Here is a 20,434-nt window from a genome sequence, read left to right on the forward strand (position 1 = left end):
TTGTTATTTCTCTTACTATAGTAGGAAGAAGTGCTTAAAAACTCAACTTGTTTCCATAGGTAACAGAAGAATGAAATCCTACACTCCTTTTGAAGAAACACGAGATGGAAATCACCAAACTTAACCAGTAAGTGGAACTGTTTTGCTTCGTATCAATACTGACCCTAGAGAACTTGAGCCTGGGAATTTTGATATTTGCCCGATATAGCATCTTACGAGGTTAATCTTACTATAGCTTAGAAATTGTCCTAAGAGCTTAGGAACTGCCCTTCAATGAGCAGTAACACAATGTCTTTCAGTAAAGCTGAGGGCACAGGGGACGAGTAAGGTACTCCTAAGCTACTTCTCAGCTAAGCTTCCTGGCACGGAACTACAACACAGCATGGTACAGCAGGGTTGTGTTTTTAAGCACATTCCTCATGGATCTGAGTCTCACTGACGGTGGACTGTGTCAAACAGCAAAGGGAGCGTGCATGCCATCCAGCCGTCGCCATCTCCATCCGAGCTTTTATTTACTTTCCTGTAGGATGTCAAAAGCCTCCATCCTCCCACGCCGCCTCGCGCCCACCACCCTGGGCTCTCACGACCCCTCGTTCTGCATTCTTGGTCCTGTTTTCTCCGCTCTGAGCAGACGCTTCCCCGGGAACCTTGGTCCCTCTCTTTGCATCGTAGCAGGAATGCAAAACTGGCGCCGCCTCTGGCGTGCGGCCATCAGACGCATCCACACCTTTTTGCGGAATGTTTTTTCAGTATGTGGTAAACCAGGTTATCGTCCAAAAAGGACAGGTCATCATCAAAGGCTGTGGGTCTGCAACAAGCTTGCCTTACTTTGTCGGTGACTAGTTTTTTCTTTCTGGTTAAGTTCTTTAGAATTTTGTCATAGGTGGTCTCGGCTGCATCACAAGATCCACTGCAATACCGGAAAATTAGCTCTTCTTTGGTTTCGTATCCCAAATCCAAGTCAGTCACATTTAAATGTATTTCTGTTAAGACACATCCCCGATTTTTGCCCTTTTGATTCCGTCTTCCCTTTTTGCTGGAATTCTCTATGTTCATGGCTGCGTTTTGCCGGTTTCTCTCCCGCCTAGAAAAAACCGGAGTCTGTTTATCCGGTGACCTCCTCAGTCTTTTAATGGTGGCTTGAATAAAGTCCACTACCTCATCAAACTGATCTGGATAATCCTCTGGCATATTAGCTGTTTGGGAAAGAGAGAAAAGGCTTTGTCACACAATAGCTGTCATTAAGTTTGTCCATTTGTGGCTCAAAAATGTTAGACACATGCAAGCTGCTCTGCCCATCACTTCAGAGTGCATGCCCAGGACGCTCAGAAATCAGGGAGAATTTGGAATGGTTCAGATCATCATGGAAACTCAATTGGAGAAAAATAAATGAGATATGTATGCATCTCTGTAGGTGTCTGCTGATACCTGGTAGTAGTCCGGCTTATCTTTCAATATTGAATAAGCCCTGTCAAAATCGAGGGAAGGGAATGCATACCATAATACGAGTATTAGTTAATGGGTGGATGAAGCTACTGTAGAGAGGTTATACAGGCTCTTCCCAGCAAAGCAGCAAAAGGACAAGGTTTCTTCAAAGCAATTTTGTGATTATAATTGTTAATTGTTTTCTTTTCACACCACGAGCAGTTAGTATTGCCAAAGCCACCTATCGATAAGGTTTTTTGGGCAGAACAGAAAGAGGAATTTCCTGGGGTACCGGTCTGAACTATTATTCCTGGCTGAATGCTTGCTTTTTTACTGCTTCTAAGGGGATAATTATTATCAGAGCTTTTGAAAAATTTCTCATAGAAGTCTTTTGTATCACAAGATGCTGATTAGACTGAGTAGAAATAGGTCAGAATAGAAGTCTTATGTTAATTTTCAGGGAAAAGTTATTAATGCGTTTTCTTTTTATGAAGTTAAAATACCTATTTCATTTTTCACTTGAAATATACTCTACCAGTGATAAATTATTCAAGTAAATTAAATGTTGAAGTCAAGGAAATGTTTTGATACTAGCAGAATTAACTTCTTCAAGAAGGGTGAAATGGAACATGCTCTGAAATGTTCTCAGATTTCAGCATTTTGAAATCTTTAAACTTTCCATGGACTAAGTCCCTCAGTGTGATCTGCTCTAGTGAATACAGCAATTTAGCGGAGGGTAAGGCTGTCAGAAGCTTGTGTGTAGGTGCCCTTATGTGGTATTATTAATGATTGTCTCTTAAACACATAAACTACTTTGCAGTATTGAGGTTTTTTTTCTTATTCATTGTGTCAAAAATCAAGACTTGAGGACTCACTTCCTTTGCAGTAAGACCTAAGAGGATGCTTCTTTCTGTACTTAACTCCTAAGTGCCCTCCCATGTCACAGACCAGCATCACGCACCCAGCCCTGCATGTATGGGAGCTCCATCTGCAGAAGGACCCCTACAAATATCCCAGGAACTGCAAACATCTGGAAAGGCATTACCCAATGCAGTGCACCTAGCCAGGGGTTGGTACCTGCATTAAGCCACAAAGGCTTTCACCCAGTCAGCTGTTGCGATAGGAACAGCTCTTTAGGCAAAGGCTCAGCACCACATTTCCCTAGCGAGCACTGTAACAGACAGAAGCCCTGATGGGAGGCCAGGTAGCACATGTACCCAGCCCACAGGTGGTGGCATGGACTCTGTTAACAGCAGAGAGGAGGACTTGAGGCTGCCTCCCATTGCCTAGCGAAGGTGCACCTTCATATCTTCAACAGAAGCACCAAATACAGAGGAGATGGGGGCAGCAGGATCCTAACTCTGTTGGTGCAAAAGTCTGGTGAAACACAGTGTATCTGCAGGTAAGAAGGAAAATGGACCCCTCTGCGAAGCAGCCACATCCTAGAGGCCCCCCTCCATGATAAAACAGTAATGGATCAGAAGTATACAGTTTTTCACAGACGGCTGCATCAAAATAGTACAGACTGGTAAAAAAGTAATGAAGGCAAGCAATCTTTTACCTTCACATAATGAGGATGACACATGGGAAGTGGGATCCTATAACCTGTAGAGTTGAGGACTAAGAAAGTAAATTACACTTTGTTTTATAAATATCCATGTAAAAGGCAACAATCTCGCAAACCAGTGATTGCTAAAAGACCTGAAGGAGGGATGGCTGCTATCTATACAGCTATATGGGACCTGAACATGGCAGGACCCTGCACCAAGCCCCATATTCCTGTGACAACAATGGTAAGTGCACCCTTCTTGCACTCCTCTGTCATTACCTCTGTAGCAGTTACCAAAATACCCACTATAAGACATATCTACTGGAGGCGGGTAGCTTGGATAGGTGTATCCATTGGATGCACCACCAGCAGGACAGGCTGGTCTGCCTACACCACGTAAATGCCGTCCCGAGCAAGGTCAAGGTGATGGGTCAAAGCGAGAAGGGGTAGACACCTTGCTAGATTCAGTCAAGCAACATGACCCATGTGGAACTGGCATAGCCCCAGTTGCTGCAGTACCAGATTATTAGCGTTCAATGAAATTCATGCAATTGTCAACCATCAGGAAGGGGACAAGAGCTTGTTACAGGGAAATCCAACATATATGTGGAGATTCTTGTCTGCAGCCTTCAGCCTCATACTTATGCCAAGCCTGGTGTGCTGCCAGTGCAGTGAGGGGAGTAAGTGTCCCCCACTTAAGAAGGGAGAAACAAAACTGTGGATTACCTGAAGAGGTAACAACGCAACTAGGCACATCATTTTTAATCTGCTTGCAATTCAGGTGCAAAAATATCACCTACACGTGTGACAGTGCTATATCCAGGAGTCTACTTTTGTTAAATATTAGTCAGACAGTTACAGGTTTCAAGCACTGTCCTGCCCATGCCAATCCCAGTATGCCCTGGAGGGCAGATAAAGAGGAGGAAAGACCCATGTTGTGGACTGTGTCCTTGCTCAGAGCCCATGCTGACATCTACCCTGGTTCAGGCATGAGCACTACCCTAACTGCACTAAGGAAGCTAATGTTGCTGAGAGCCTTCTGCACTGCGAGTGGCCTACAGCATTTAAGGTGGAGGAAACACGCCATAAAAGAGCCCTATGCAACACTTCTAACACAGGCATGGGGTGTCAACATTCCAGAAGGTGGAAGCACCAGGGCAAAAAGTACATCAAGTGATCAGGCCAACAGAGTATCCAACTTGAGAAGCCCTACCTATACACTTGCTGCAAACAAAAAATGGGGTAATCGGCAGCACGACTGATCCCGCTGATCTCCCCGTGGCTCTAACACAAACCATGCAAGAAGTGCTCCAAGCTGTAACCTGGGATGAGGTGTGCATGGCCAATATGTTTAATGGAGCTGGGGATCCCTGCTCAGCTGATCCCCTATTGTAACATCAGGCCACCTGGGAGACTCATTGGGAGTGATGCCAGCACTATGACTACGATGAATGCAAATTTTCTGTCCCCAGGGTGGACTGAAAATATCCCAAGCAGATATCCAAATCTGTTGAGAGGACTCCTGCAGTGACCCCCAGTATTTGAAGATTTCTTCACTGGAGGAGACACAAGACACTTGGGTGATCTTAGGGAACTGGTGGGAGCAGTGGCTGCAGAGCCCACCTCGAGAAAATGTGCTGGACCTATTGACTGTGGCTAGTGTCTCCCCACCTACTACCACACAGGCTTTTCTGTGGCTATGTGGGTACACAACATTAACACAATGGCAGCTGCATTACCAGGCTACTAGTGAGTCTTTGCAAGTTGCTGTAAGAAGCAACACTCTTTGCCGGTGGAGCCCCAAACTACTCATGATCGATGCAACAATGCTCTTTTTGGCATCTTCCAGGTGGACTGCCAATGTACGCCAAGTTTTCTTTCATGATTTAGCACCGTTCGAGGAACACCTCCAGTCCTCGCAATCAGCCAGCCTCTGGCTGGTACAACTCTGACTTATGATACATTCCCACAAAGCCAAGTTTCAACACAAACTCGGTAGCACGGGCCTGTGCTCTCAGTACTGCGTCAAGCGGAGCTGGACCCAGCAACCACTGAAACATGGACCCAAGCTAATTTTCTGCTGCTTAATGAAGAATAGTCATCAGCATGACTACAAACAGTCGCTAGGAGTGGCTTGCAAGGGTTTAAAGCAAACCTTGATGGCCAGGAGTGAAGTGAGAGTTGACTTAGCAGCCTACGCCAAGGTGCAAGTCATGACTCAGTAGGGATATTCAAAGTACAGGTGTGAAGCCTGAGAGCCTGAAGAAAAACGCTGTAAAAAACTGCTGAAGTAGGACCCTGGGCAACCAAGCATTAATGCCAGCATTAACACCAGCGTGGCGGGTTAAAACAAGGCTCTAGAGGTAAGTGCTAAGGAAGCTACCACCAGACATCATACATGAATAAGCAATAACCACTGACCAAGGACTAAAGACCGTAAAAGGCTAATGGACAGAAGGGAAGGTGGAGAAGACTGACAGCAGGACCACCCCATCCTGATGGGCACTTGGTAGAAGTGCTCCAGGGATGCTGAAACCCCTGTGCTCCACAGCCACCACACGCTGAGCACTTGTTTGCCCTCTGCACTGTGGTAAGTGCAAAGGCGGTGCTGAGCTGAGCTGCATGGCCAGGGAACACGACCAGGCTCACAAGGGCTGCCTTAGCATCGAGTGCTGGTTTGTAACCTGAATAAAGCCACTCGATTGAGGGGTACTTAGTTACCCCTCTGTCTCCAACACTGTTTAAAAAACGTTTATAGTCTCAGAATGAAGGTCAACAGCCCAGCAGCTTTGCTTCTCTAATACTGCATGGACTGCGCTGACCCTGACTGTGCAGCAGACAGAACTTTCCATGGGGATTTCACACCCCTGGGAGAAGCACATATTATTATCCCTTCCTGTAACATACACAATTTGCATGTGTGTATATGTCTGTTGTATTTACACATACACACATATCTAATTATACATACACATATTTTTTCAAAACAAGCTAGTTTACTGACAACACTTGCCTTCTAGTGGAAAAGCTGAGAGAACAAACACATGACAGATGCCTGTCACACTGTGCAAAGTGCCAGTAGAAAATGCTCGGATACTATGGCAATCCAAGCAGTAAAGAGCTCTGAGCAGCAGTCCCCGAGTCCAGGCTCCAGGGAGTGAAGGAATTAGAACCTAAAAATCCAAAGCCACTTAGCATAGAACAGGATGGAGTGGGACAGCATGGGATGGGATGGGATGGGATGGGATGGGATGGGATAGCCCACAACAGCATGTGCTCCATATAGGTTAGCGAAGGTTGACTCACACATGTGATGCACCTCAAAGCAGGTGTTTTCCGAGGGAAAAGGACCACATGTCCTGGAAATGTAAAATCCTCCCTCAGGGAACATGGGGCCTGTGTGTATCTCATTCACAATGTGGGAAAAAGGTGCACAGACTCCGCTGGGTCAGTGTGATGTGCTGAGCCCCGCCGCCTAGACCATGGTGCCATGAACACTCACAAGGCGGGTGCAAAGTCACGAGGTTTCATTTGGGTTTAATGTCACGTTTCTGAAAGCTGTTTCCTGCCTGTCCAACTCCCTGGGGAAATCTCCTGAAGATGGTCTGTGCATGGGCACGTATGTGCACATGTTTTTGCATCGCCTCTGCCTAGCACCCGGCTGGCAGGACTGCGGGGCCGGCAGTGGTGCCCGTGGGAGCTGTGTGCAGCGTGTGTGTCCTGCTCCCGCTCATCTTGCTCCCCCGCAGCTCCCTTCCATGCTCCCTCTTCCAATGCCCTGCCAAGGACCTGACTACCCAGGCAGGAACAGGCAGAGCCTTTTCCTCTGGCGGCAACCAGAGCATGAGTTTGCTTTCTAGCGCTGGAGTATCAAGAGTGGGGGGTATGGATGGCAGTCCATGTGCCAGTCTGCCTCTGGGCACCTTCTCTGTCTCCCATGTCCTGCTGAGCCAGGGCCCTTGATCCACCAGGAGTTTCTCACATGACCAGAAAATTAATAAAAAAGCAAAGAAGGAAAGAATGGAACACCACAGGACTGGTGCACATGGGAATCTGTAAGAGTGACCAGGCTGGGGGCACAGTTGGTGCCAAATGTCCAGGTCTCCAGGGGTCAAACAAAAAAAGAAGAAATGAGACTAATTTAAAACACTGATTAAACCCCCAAGAATATTTGCATCTTCTGCTTGCTGTTTGCAAGCCCTTTGCTTGCTTTCTGAACCTTTAGGGCACCCTCAGATCATAGCTTTGACCCAACCTCTTAGGTTAGGAATGTCCCTCTTGAACGCAAACTGAAATTTCTTGCCTCACTGTTGCTCTCTGGAACCCGAAGCTTTGACCAGCCTGTCCCCAAGCCAGTCCCTGTCCCTTGGGAAAGAGCTGGCAGCACATAATGGCACAGGATCCTGCAGCCAAACACCCGTGGTTCTCCCCACTGGACCTCTGCTTGGGGCACGCAGGGAAACGTGCCTTCCTCTGGGCATCTTCCCCAGGGCCTGCCTCCGCCGTTCGGATTAATTAGAGACACCGTGTGCCAGCAGGATCAGGATCTGACACCTGCACTTTTTAGAAGAATAAATTATACAATGTTCAGATAGACTTCTACATAAAATAGGTCTAAATGAATATCCACACCAAACTCGTCACAGTCTCCATTAAGAAAAAATTGGACAATTTATTTCTGTCTGTTCAAATGTGATCACAATTACATTGTGTATAACTACTCCTTTGATTTCACTAGCAGCAGATTTATTTTAAAGCCAAATATTCCCCCGCAGTGGCAGTAACCCAGCATGGTAGAGCAAGAAACCCTCAGTTTGTACCTGACCACAAATTGATTTCAGTGGGAACAGATGGATCTTCAGCTTTTGAGAAAAAAAATCCAGTTACGCATTTTGGTGCCTGGTTATGGATTTAAAAGGCTAACTACAGTCCCTTCTGACCATACTGTCTTTTATGGTTTACCAGAAAAGCTTAAATTCTACTAATTGTAAAGTAAAAATTTATATAAGTGGATTTTTTTCTCTCTCTCTTTTTTTTTTTTAATCACATAAAACTTGATGTTTTAAGTTATTTGAGACTGTTTGTACTTTATAGAATAGTTTTCCATACTGATCTTGGGAAAATGTAAACACATCACTGCAGCCTCATTTGGCACTTTGTATATCCTGACTTAAAGTGATGTAATAGAAGTCACATAAGGTATACTAAAATTATAAAATTAGATTTTTGTTTTACATTGTAGCTTCTATGCGTGCATTTGTGGCAATGTATAGCTACTACATCAAAATGTCAAGCCAAATATTTAATAAAATTACCAAGATATTTCATTTAAGCACATCTGTCTTTCAATTAGAGAAGCTGAAACAGCAGCATTCAGACTGTAGTTTAAAGTACAATTTCAAAGTTCAAGGGGGTTAATCCAGCTCATTATAACGGTAGGCATTATTTAGAAAATTCAGACCTAGATCTGTGTCAGGATCAAATGGCCCTTTCTCAAAAACAGTTCTGGTACTTTAATCCGAGCCCTTCATAACTAAAATATTTTCATTTCCTTTCTTTCCCAGTTATTTTTTAAGTTTCCTCCAAAGTTATACTCATAAGTACATTTCTTCTTAGATCATTTGCTAGTGGGAAATAGACAATGAATGTGCCTCTAACAGCGACTGCAACGAATCACCCCCATTTTTTTGTTGCTTATGAAGAGTACTCCGGTGTACCACTTATTCATTAGTCATATTTGTATTCAGCTTGATTTGCAGTAGTATTCTCAGGTACTTATTATAGTGGGCATGCCCTGTCTGAACACAGGATCCTTCCATCTCACAACACAAAGACATACTTCAGGAGATCCTTGGAGTAACCTGTTTGTGGAAGCGCGACCTTAGTGAGGTTAAAATTACTAATGTGATGATCATTCTGCTTTGCAAAGTAAAAAAGCATCAGCTGTGGCAGGAATAAACCATTTATTTTATTGATAATGAAGTATTTTTCATGGAAAACAAAGCCTATCGTGCAGGCATCAAAGCAAAGGCAGGTGTTAAAAATAGTTGTGCTGAAAGGTTTTCAGGATTTAAACAATTAAAATATCACATCTGAGGAATGACATTGCTTTCATGCCTTGCATGAAAATCCAGGGGGCCGACAGTGAAATGGAAACCGGTCGGTCATGTCCATTAGGAAATAGAGCACCAAACACACCAGGGCCAGCTCATCTTTAAATGTTTAATACAGTTCTGGTTCACTGCCTCACTCCTGGCCTCACCAGCTCCCAAGACAAGCTGCGTGCCCCCCTTCCCATGCCGAGGGCCCTCAGAGATGGAGCCTCTCACCGGTGTCGCTTGTCTCTCATCAAGGCAAAGTGCTAAGTAACCTGGAGGATGACTCCAGGGCCGCTCACACCAGTCAGGTACGGTGACGCAGCACTGGAAAAAGGCACAGTGTTAACCTACCTGGTGTGCTTGTTCCTAATGCAGCGGCCAAGTTTTGTGTTTGTAGCTCACTAGCTAACCCTGCCGCTTCCCCTGTGTCAGTCATAACGGCTAATCTGCAGAGTACTTTGTATTTTCACACTGCCATGCTTGGCAATGCCTCTTCTTGCTTCCTTTGCCTGCTTTCTCACAGGTATGAAACACTAGTTCCCACCAGAAGAAGAAAGGGGAGAACGAGCAGGACCACCGTAATTGCTGCCAGCTGGGGAAATTCCCTGGGGGCAGGGGGAAACAGCAAGGTCGGATGAACTGGGTGAAGTAAAGGAAGCTGACCTGCCTGCAAGAGGTTCTTCATCCAGTCCAGGTGGGGTTGTTCACAAGATCCTGCCTGACTTTGGGCTGGAATCGGGTGCTGGATCCCTCCTCTTGCCTCTCTGGGGTGGGCAAAGGAGTGTGTCTCATCTGGCAGACAAGCAGCAACGGAGCAGCAGGAGGACATGGTCTTGCCTCTGATTCAGAGCTTGGAAAAACCAGCTGTGGAGCACGGAGGAGCAGACAGCTTCTCAGTGGTCACTCTCGAGGTTTTGTGACAGCTCCTGCAGCAGCTGCCAGGAGCCCATGCGCACTGGGGATTTATTGCAGGGGGCTGTCTGGGTACTCGAGCACCCACGAGGCAGCCTCTGCGCCTGAAGAAGTTATGGCATAAAGAGTGTAAAAGGGGGAAAAAGAAAAAGTGGCAGAGCCCTGCCCGAAGGCAGTGATGGAGCAGGAGCCAAACCTGGGCAAGGCACATATCTGTCTGTTGTCTCCTCACTTAAGCCCTCATACCTCTCCAAATCCATACCATGCTGAGTAAATATCTATCTTCCCAGCAAAACCTGGGTTTATGCTTAATATTTGGTTCTGTCCCAACCCTGCAAGAGCCTCAGATGAGTATGTATGAGTGGCACCTGACACCTGTGACCTCTGTGAGCAAGAATGCATGCAGCCAGCTAAGGAGCAGGGCACTGACTTTAATGGAGGAAATACTGTTGGTAGTAAAAAGAAATTCTCTTTAGCATCCCTGGTGCAGAAGTGATCCAGCCCAGCCCTCACATACATCAGTAAAGACTCACCTCGGTCTCCCAGCCTCACTTTAGTGCCAGCTCACTGAATGGGAACAGCGTTCCTAAATAAATAACAGCTGTTCCCGGACTGCCTGTGCTCTTACCCTGCATCTCCCGATGGGTTCTAGGGGTGTTCCCAAGGAACAAACACAGGCAGTAAAGCAGCAGGAAGGGAACTTATCTCAGTCTCTTCCCTGGGGCAGTAAAGCAGAGCCATCCGGGCAAAACCATGGCTGATGACCCTCCTGCAGCAATCTCTGCCGCTATCAGATTTTGATCTGACCTATAAATAATACGTGTTCTTCCACTGTTGCCTTTCACTACCTGCATTTCAATGTGTTTACAATAGGAAAGATACAAAAAGTTTTAATATTGCAGCTTGGAAAATGTTATTATTATAACAATCAGACCCTGGCTCTAGGGCAGGTGCTACCTGCTCCTCTGCAGATGGTGTCGTGTTGGGATGTGTGGACCACGGCCTGCCAGGCGGCGCTGGCGTGTGCTCAGAAGAGCAAGCTACTTCCTAGCTGCTACGCTGGATCCACACCTCCTTGTCAGAAGTTTCCTGAGTAATAGCTGGTTTTCCCAAAGAAATCTTACCTACTTGGGATGGGAGCAGATGTAGCCCAGCTGTTTGTATGTAGCTTGTTAGTTAAGGGGATACAATCAGCTTGCCTCTAAAAACGTGGCCACCTGAGACGTTTTGGCATGCTGCTGTAACGCTGCCTGGCCCCGATGTAGGAAAACAAGTATTTTTGATTTCAGTGTTTGCTTCTTTTGAAGACTATTCCTGCTCAATAATCATGAAACCATTTGTACAAGTCCCACTGACTCCAAAGAAATGTACCTGCAGGTTTCAGTTTAAGTGCTGTACCAATACATATAGCCTAAGTCATACAATGTGGCTTTATTCCTTAAAAAGAATGTTGATATTTGAAATGACTCACATAATTAATTTTCTGTCCTTGATCTTAAAACCAGAAATATTCTAATGTGTATTTTGTGTCTCAATGCTTTGTTCGTACCTGTCTCAAGTAAATCTCTTTGATTCTATTTTCTTCCTTCTCTTTGTAATCAGGACTGGATTTCCAAGAATCATTGAAATCTTTCCTTTGGTTCCCCTTACCAAATACTACTTGATCAGAAACTACAGCTGTTTTTGCCAAAAATTACAACTGTGCAGTGTCAACCATTCTACCAGCACTAATGTGGCAGTGGCCTATTTAAATGCCTGAAGATCCTGAACATGGTTATGCTGCAATATTTAGTATTCTTCTTTTATTACTCATCATTAGCTTGTTACCTCAGAAGTACAAAAATCCACCACAAGTGTAGTTATGTGCGGTTTGGCCTAGGTACTACAAGTTTTAAGTTACAGTTCCTTGATACTGTACGGGGTGATGAATACTAGATGTTTGCACTGGATGTCCATCCCTGATCACCTCCAGTTGCAGGGGATGGAACTCTATGGCCCCGATGGCTTCTCTCAGCCTCTGTAACCTTAAATATTTCAAACCTACTTCATGCAGTCCTCATCAGGAACAGTGTAATTTACAAACACATTGCAACCTGTTAATCTGAGGATCATCCTCCAGTGGACAAATAATGCCTCTCCCATCAATCCATCAACAGTCACTACACAGCTGAAGAAACCTTTCAAGAAGGGTTTTGCAGCTTGTCTTCTGCAGACCCTGAACACAGGGATTTCTAAAACATATTGAAGAGGTCTGTGAAAGCGGTCCAAGAAAAGCACGTTCAGGTATGTTATCTAGCAACCCACACCTGCAAAACATCTAAAAAGGACTCACGCTTCCACCGGGAAATTTTTTAGGTCCCTAAATGGAAAAGCAGCAAAGACATAAAACTTTAAACAAAGGATAATTCTTAAAATGCGAATAAAACCATGCTCTCTTGCATTTCAGTCCTTTTCTCCTTAAGTCCCAGAATACTCTTCGCAGGAGTATATTCAGTAGTTAAACCTGAGACTGCAGAGAAATCAGCTTCTAGGGCTACATGCATCTGGATTTTACCAGATAAGTCCTGTTCTTTCTTTTTCTAGAATTTTGCCCACAAATGGGCCAAGTTGAATGCTTGAGATTTCTAAATGCCTAGACAACCTGGGCGTGAGCATGCAAACATACGCTGGCCCGGGGGCACAGGCACGTTTGGTCTGACAGTGGCTGGGTGCACCGGTGGAACTGGGTACGCACAGATCAAACAATGCAGGGTGGCACCTGCTCCGTGTGGCAGACACCTCTCCGACACACGGGATTTACTGTAACTTCTGGGTGTCTTAGGCTAAAGCGCACATGCCACACCATAGGTGTGTTGAGCAGGAAAGCCTGGGCAGAAACATGAGAGTTCTGGTTCGTAACACTGAATGTGCCTAATAAATATTGTAGGGAAGGAAATGCATTCAGCTGGAAGTATAATTTAATACTGGTTTTGCCTTAAAGAGCCCTACAATATCATTTATTCTAGATACTTTCCACATTAATCAATAATGTTGCAACTAAATGCAGTAACTTAACATTAAATACGCCTTAACAGGGCTATGAAGAATTTTTAGCAGAGGTATAACGCACACATACCATGGTGTATTATAGCATGACAAACATCCCAAAGGAGCTCCAACAACAAATTACCACATAGTGGCCACAAAGTAACTCAGACGTTATGCAAAAAAAACCCCTTTTCCTCCTTTTAGGAGGGTAAAGCCCATGGCGAGATTTTTCATTTTTAATTCTACATGCTTACCATTAGTCTTTACTAAAGACGCTCACTTGATTAAAAGATTATATATCATATCCTGGACCTTAGGATACTCCAGTCCTCACATACATGCTGATTATGGCCATACAGCAGCACGCACTTACAAAATGTATTTGCTGGAAACCGTGTATAAGCCAAACCAAGTGCTTGGCTCCGTCTGCACTGTCATGCTTCTGAAGCTGCTGACTTAGTATTTAGTTTATAATAATTTGGTTTATATTTGTTCTGTTTGCAGTTACTGTTTAAGCTAGCTCTGTCCTTCCCCGAGCAGACGAGCATGAGGGAAACGAAGAAAGGGTTTTCTTACAAACCTTATGAAGTTTAGTACCCTTCTTTGTGTGAACTAAGCTATGTCATGAACGCTGATGCCTAAAACACTTGTGAACCCTGGATTCATCTCAAATGCACTGCATTTATGGAGGCTACTCTCACTCCAGCCTCCAGTCCACTAAAAAATGCAGAAGACTGCAATTGCCAACACCCTCTGCCATCTCTAATTACTGCCCTGAACAGCAAAGGTCGGCACATTACACCTGATCAGCCCAGGAGGTTAGGACCTTGCCTGTAGGCTGGAACGAAGGAAGGTTTCAAGCCAATCTGAAAGGGATGGGGTAACATCAGGTGACCTCAGAGCACTTTGCAGAGAAAGCAATCCCATCAAATGAGAACACAAAAAGGTGTCAAGGGCCTGGGAAAACAGACCTGTGCACCTGTGAGGTGTTTGGCCTGTCCCTAGGAGCAGGACATGATCTCACAACCCTACTAACCCCTGCTGCAAGCGGTGTATGGGAGACCCAACCTCTCTGGAGTGAGACCAATGCACACCTTGGGGCGTGACGGCTGCTCCCCACCCAGCCTGTGCAGGGAATCGCTTTCGGGGAGAGCAGGGCACCCCTCTGTGAACCCACGCAGCACCCAGTCCTGCCCAGCACCCACACGCCGACGAGCCAACGTGGGTGGTAATGGCACTCTCACCGCTTTGTGAGCTGCCTCCTGCAAAGGCAGCTGACCAAGAGTATCTGCAGTGGTATTAATACATGGCAGGTCCACCAGCAGATGAGACGGGGAGCTGCAAGCACCCTGCTTGCTCGTGGCACAGTGCCCTCTGCTTGTAAGAGAAACCTCGAAGAGGAGAGGGAAGCCTACATGGTGTAGATGTCACTCCTCTTGTGTATGTCTTTTGTGTGTTGAAGGGTCCATGCCACCAAATGGTAATCAGAGAGAAACAAATATGTCAAAGACACCGATGGTGGTGACTCGAGCAAAGTGCTGCTGTGCAGCTGTGTGCCCGGATGGGATCAGCCTCATGTGCTCTGTGTTTGCAGACTGCTCTCCAGACACCACACACTTTTAAATCAGCTAAAACCAGCGTAAAAGTGGATCAAAGTATTTCACTGCTCTCTTACGGCCGCCTTTCTGCAAGTATCCCCTGACTCATCCCACTTGGCAACGTAGCGGAGAGAAGAGTTTCTGACTTTTGGGCATGGGTGCTGCGTAAACCACCGCCTTGCAAAGACCACAGGAACTCCCTGGGTTTTCCCCGATTTCTGTTGTGAAGAACAGCACTGCTTACTTTCCCCTTGCAATTAGGCCCATCTATTTGTGATCCGCAGTGTTAAGAGACGGAGACTAACCTATCAGCCCTTTCTCAAATGACTCTCCTGGGCAATAACCTGTGACCCAGCTCTGCTTGGCAAAGCCTGTGCCTGTACCCCAGAAACAGAGATTTCTGGAAGAGGCTGTCTGTTGGTACTACCATAGCTCACATAAAACACGGGTTATCTTTCTTCCCATTTCTTGTTTACCCAATCCACAGCAAAAAAAGAGGCAACAATGAGAAGTTTTGGACACCAGCAACAGGCAAGACCACTATTGCTGCCTGTTCCCTTGAGCTGCTGCGGAGAAACCAGCTCACCAGGAAAACACATTCACAGAAGTAAGATTCAAGATAAAAGCAGGAATCATACAAATATGATCACCCTGGAAAGATGGAGCATTAACGGTCTCCCTCCTAGCAGCTTCTGCTGGAGCCACAAACTGACTGGCACCACTTTCCCCCTAGTGCTCTTCTTGCCACCGGCGCTGTGGCAAGCCTGTGGCCTGAAAAGTCGATCACTGCCTTTTGCAGGACAGTACCTATCCTGCTACACAGTTCGCCATGGAAAAGAAGATGACCGCGTGTGATGGCCCTGCAGCCCTGGCAGGCTGGAGCCCTGGGAGGAAGGACTTTTGGCCGACCTCCCTGCGTGGAGGGGCTGAAAGGACGTCAGGGGCTGCTGGTCGGTGAGGGGAAGGAGCCCGGGCTGGGACGCACGGAGGCGGCAGCCTAGGCAAGATTCCAGCAAGGGGGAAACACAAGTAAGAAAAGGAAAGAGAGAAGACTAAATGGGGGAGGACATAGATGTGTGCGCAAAAGATGGGTGTTGGGGAGGGGATGAAAGCGGAATCACGGCACGCAATTCCCCACTTGGTGCCTCCACACTGCGTTAGTCCAGCCGCTCCCGGAGAAACCAGAGCGGGGCCGCCCATGGCTGGAGCTGCGGCAGGCGCAGGGAAAGGACATGCCTCCAGATAAGGAGATAAAAATGAATCCCAATTACTGGATACTGTCTGCGTCCTGCAATGAGCTAAACAGGGAGGGCTGGGCAAGGGCAAAAGGAGCAGCCTCCAACCTGCATCTGTGCCTTTGCCAAGTGAACATCTTCACAGTTCATGGGAGTATTTTGGCACTTCTTATGGAGTCATATTAACTCTCACTTTAAAAAGCCACCCGAGTTAGTGTAACACTCACAAACCACTGTGAAAATCCTGTATCTGCTATTGTAGGAGACCTATTATTAGCGAGGCATTATTATTATCTGTCATTTGGATTGTAAGCTGTCTTACTGTGAGCCGTTTCACGTGGATTGCTCTGCACCAAGCTCCCAACCCTGCCACTGCTACTCTTCTGTAAATTTCCACACAGACACACTAATTTCAGTATCAGGATCCAAGTAGGATATAATGAAACCCAGCAGCACTCCAGGATGTGTGCAGTGCCTCCCACCATGGAGCCCAATCTCCATCAGGACTTGCTCCCACTACAGACAGTGAATAATTGCATTGGCAGCTCTGAGCAGGGAGAGGAGGCTGAAGCAGTGGGGAAGCAGTTTCAGTGCCTGCACTGCGAGGTGTATGTACCTGATGCTCCTCTGGGCTCCTCTCCACACAAATAACTTTCCCATCTCTCCAGGTTTTTCAACCAAAGAGATCTTACTATGGCCAGGAAGGTAGGGCTGGAGGTGGGGAGGGAGGTGGGGCATTGCCACAGCCATTGCCAACTCCAAGCTTTGGAGGATGACTTGGTTTGGAGCTGCTGGAGCCAGACCAGAGCCAGTGACCCTGCCTGGGGGAGAAGTGGGGGCAGAAAGTGGAGGGGGCCCTTCCCTCACCCTGATGCCTGAGCAAAGGGGAGCAGGTTTAGCAAGACAGACAGTAGTGGCTACAAAGGGGAATGTTTCTTACAGTCACTGTGCACAGCATAGGGAGGCAGCAGGCTGATGGGGGAGAGATCATCTTCAGGCCCCTCTACCACTGAAGGGGGCCCCTTGGGAGGCGTCTTACCGGTGGGCAGGGGCGAGGTGGAGACCGTGTTGAGCAGCACCACGCAGACAGCCACAACATCCCATAACTTCATCTTAGATCTCCTTCCAACACGGGCCCCTGGCAGAGAGGAGAGGCAGGGTTAGCTCCCAGCTGCTGCCGCTCCCCCAGTCCTGCCCCCTCCTTGCCAACCCAGAGACGAAACTGAGGCAGCCTTGCACCCCAGATCAGCCTGGTCCACCCTGGCCAGGCCCGGGGACAGAGCAGAAGGAAACAACCTGTGCCCAGCTCAGCCTCCCACTCCATCGCCTCCCAGAGCACAGGCGGTGGGCTCTGCCCAGCCAGCGGTGAGGGAGAGAGCGGTGCAGGATGGCCTCCAGCCCCTCTCTGCCCAAGCGAGCTGCTCTGGGGGATGTGGGCAGGCAGGTCCCACGAGCCTTTGCCCATGGACGTGTCCCTGTGCTGGCAGACAGGTCACCTTGTGCCTGTCCTCCTCCAGCACCCATGCGGCGCCACAGCACCTGTCCCCGGCTGGGCCACAACGGACTGGCCTGATGTGGGGTGCGGGGCTGCGTGGATTTGTTGTGCTACAGGCAAACCTTCCTTTCCCTTTCCTTCTCTTCTCCTTCCCCTCTCCTCTCCTTTTCCCTTTCCTCTTTTTTTTCCTCTTTCCCCTTTCCTATCACCTTCCCAGTCCTCTTTCTCCTTCCTTTGCCTCTTTTTCCTTTCATTTTTCTCTATTTTCCTCTTTCCCATTCTCTTCACTTGTCATCTTTCCTTTCCCTGTCCTCTTCCTTTTTCCCTTCCTTTCTCCTTTCCCTTTCTTCTTTCCTTTTCCCCTCCTCTTCCCATTTCCCTTTCTCTGTGTTTTAATATTTCTGTTTTCCTTCCTCTTTCTGTTCCTCCTTTTCTTATCTCTTTCCTCTTTGTTTCCGTCTCACTTTCATTTTCCTTTCCTTTTCCCTTCCCTTTCCTTCTCGTTTCGCTCGTTATCTCTTCATCTCCTCTTTTCCCTCTCGCCCTTTCCTTTCCTCCTCTACTTTTCCTTCCCTTTCTTTTCCCTTCTCCTTTCCCTTTCCTTCCCTCTTCTCTCCTTTCCTTTCTCTTCTCCCTTTCCCTTCCGATTCCCTTTTTCTCCTCTCCTCCTCGCTCCCCGGTCGCCCCGCCCGCAGACAGCCACGACACGCACCCGATGCCCGCCGCCGCCGGGGGATCACAGCTGCCCCCAGCCCGGTTCGTCCCGTCCCGGACGGGGGCACAGGGCAGTGGCCGGCCCGGGGGGGTGCAGCCCGACCGGGGGGGACCCTCGGCGGGTCTCGGTGCGCGCCCGCCGCCCGCTTTCCCCGCCGGCCGCTGCCCTCGCGCCTCGCCGGGTCCGGGGGGCTGCAGGGCGGCCCTGTGCCCCGCGGGGGAGAGTGCCCGCCCCGGTCCGCCCGCCCCGCCGCGGCCCCCGCCTCGCCCTCACCTCTGAGCTGGTCTCGTTGGACCCGAGATGGACATTAACGCCGGGGAGCCGAGCGGCCGGACGGGCGATGCATGTGGGCCAGGTCGGGATCCGACCGCCGGGAGCCTCTTTGCGCCGGGGTCGTGGGGGGAGACGTACGGAGAGGGGGGGGCGAGGTCGCAGGTCTGGATGGAGAGGTGGAGGGGATCCGCCAGCACAAGCCCCGGCGGCCTCCCCCGCCGCCGCCACAGGTGCTGTGTCCGCGGCAGGAGCGGCGCCGCGGGGGTCTCTGCCCGCTCCGGCCCCGCAGCCGCGCTCAGCAGCGGCGGGAGCGGCCCGAGCCGCGGGGAGCGCCGCCTGGCAGCGGGAGCTGGCTCTGGGTGCTGCTCTTGGGACCCTGCCTGGAAATCTGAGAAAGACACTCCATCAACAACTGCGGGGAGTCAGATGAAGACATCAGGGCTCCTGTAACGCCAGCTGGTCCAGCACCGCGGGGAGCCGCGCACCGCTCGGACACGCAAGCAACGGCGGGAAGAGGGGGGAAAAAAAAAAAAAAAAGGAAGAAAAACCCCACGAAAAAAAACCCACGCCAGCTGAGGAGGGAAGGGAAAAAAAAATAAAAAAAAAAAAAAATCAAACCACCCCCCTCAGCTTGCTGGGAGAATCAGAGGCCGGCGCTAGGAACTGTACAGCCGGTAGCAGCAGCAGCAGCAGCAGCAGCAGCGAGGCTTCCTCCTCCAGATCGGGGGTCCCGTCGCGGCGAAAGCTTAGATCCAAGCGGGGAGCGTGGCGGGACCGGCGGCAGGCCGGGCCGGTGCCGGGGAGCCTCCGCTGCGGCTGGGCCCGGGCGCGCCCGGCTCCCCGGGGCCGACGGGGCTGTGCGGGGTGGGGGCGCGGAGCCGGGCGAGGCGCGGGGGGGAACCGCGCCGGCGGGCGGAGGGGAGCGCGGAACCGGACGGGCGGACGCGGGGGCTTTGCCAGGGCGACTCGGCGCCGCAGATGGATTTATAGGGCCCTTTGGCAGTGACGCGCCCTCCGCTGATTCGCTTTCAGACCCAAACACACGCTGGCCCCCCGCACCGGACCCCGCGGAGCCTCCAAATATCTCCCGGCTGAAGTCACCGGCCCGACATACCGTGAGCTGCGCGGCCGCCGGCGCAGCCCCGCGGCACCCGCTGGCCCCGCGGCGGCGGCGGCGGCTCCGGGGGCCGGGTAACCCAACACCGCGTCCCCCCCCAGCGCCGCTCCCGCCGCTCGGTCGGACGGACAGACCGACGGACGGCGGCGGGGAGGCCGCCCCCTCCTTGCCCCTCGGCGGCCGCAGGTGCCGCCGGCCGCGGGTCCCCCGCCGGCAGCCGCGCTGCGCCGCGGAGCCCCTCCGCCCTGCCCGGCCCCTGCGCGGGGGGCGGCGGTGTGACTCGCCGGAGGCCGCTGCAAAGTGGCTGTAAACAGTCTCGGCTTTCAGCCCTGCGCCGTGTATTTATGACTCACCCAGTTGTCCGGAGGTATGAGGTCCCCATGTCGCCGGTGCTATGAGATTAACGCGGCGCAGCCCGGGCGGGCGGCGGGGGAGCGCGCAGGGCTTGTGCGGCGGCCGACGGACCGCTCCGTCCGTCCTGCGCTGCTCCTTTTCTTTTTTTAATGTGCTTTTTGGTTTTGGATTTTTTTTTTTTTGTTTTCGTTTGTGGGAGGTGGGTGTGTGGAGGCGCTGAGGTACGAGATGGAAGAGAGAAACCCCCATCAGACCAGCCCGTTCCCGCAGCGCGCCGCGCCGGGCACCGCAGCTGCGGGGACGGAAGGACCCGCGCAGGGCACGGTCGGCGGCAGAGCTGCCCCGAAAGCTGTAGCCTGGCTGCGGGTTTGTTTCCAGGCTCCCCGCCACTCTCCCCGCCGTGTGTGTGTATGTGTGTGGTTACGGTGGTGCACCCACACGTGTGTGCGCACCGGATCGTCCCGCTCTCCCGGGAGAGGCGAGCAGCCCCCGGCAGCCCCGCCGGTGGCCGCTGCCCGGTGCCGGCCCCACCACGGGGGCGGCTGCGCCGCGGCGGCCACGGCTGCTGCCGGGGGGTCCGGCGGGGCGCGGGGGAGGGTGCGGGCCGCGAAAAGACTCGTCCCGCACCGGCACCGC

At 50.0% G+C, this 20,434-nt stretch overlaps 1 protein-coding gene across 3 annotated transcripts; it reads right to left on the reverse strand.

Annotated features, from left to right (window-relative positions):
• Nucleotides 1-201: 201 nt before the first annotated feature.
• GDNF (glial cell derived neurotrophic factor) lies at nucleotides 202-20,190 on the reverse strand. 3 transcript variants are annotated; one of them, XM_074569603.1, is made up of 4 exons: nucleotides 19,798-20,190; nucleotides 18,328-18,715; nucleotides 16,785-16,982; nucleotides 202-1,196 (listed from the first exon to the last, which is right to left on the reverse strand). In XM_074569603.1, exons 3-4 carry the CDS (start codon nucleotides 16,954-16,956, stop codon nucleotides 712-714), a joined length of 657 nt encoding a protein of 218 aa, XP_074425704.1. In that variant the 5' UTR covers nucleotides 16,957-16,982; nucleotides 18,328-18,715; nucleotides 19,798-20,190; the 3' UTR covers nucleotides 202-711. The 3 variants fall into 3 exon arrangements, with proteins under 3 accessions (XP_074425704.1, XP_074425705.1, XP_074425703.1); XM_074569604.1 differs by lacking the exon at nucleotides 19,798-20,190 and having other exon boundaries at nucleotides 16,884-16,982; nucleotides 18,328-19,353; XM_074569602.1 differs by lacking the exon at nucleotides 19,798-20,190 and having other exon boundaries at nucleotides 18,328-19,353.
• Between the last annotated feature and the right edge of the window lie 244 nt (nucleotides 20,191-20,434).

The sequence above is a fragment of the Larus michahellis genome, chromosome Z, assembly GCF_964199755.1.
Source record: "Larus michahellis chromosome Z, bLarMic1.1, whole genome shotgun sequence".
NCBI lineage: Eukaryota > Metazoa > Chordata > Aves > Charadriiformes > Laridae > Larus > Larus michahellis.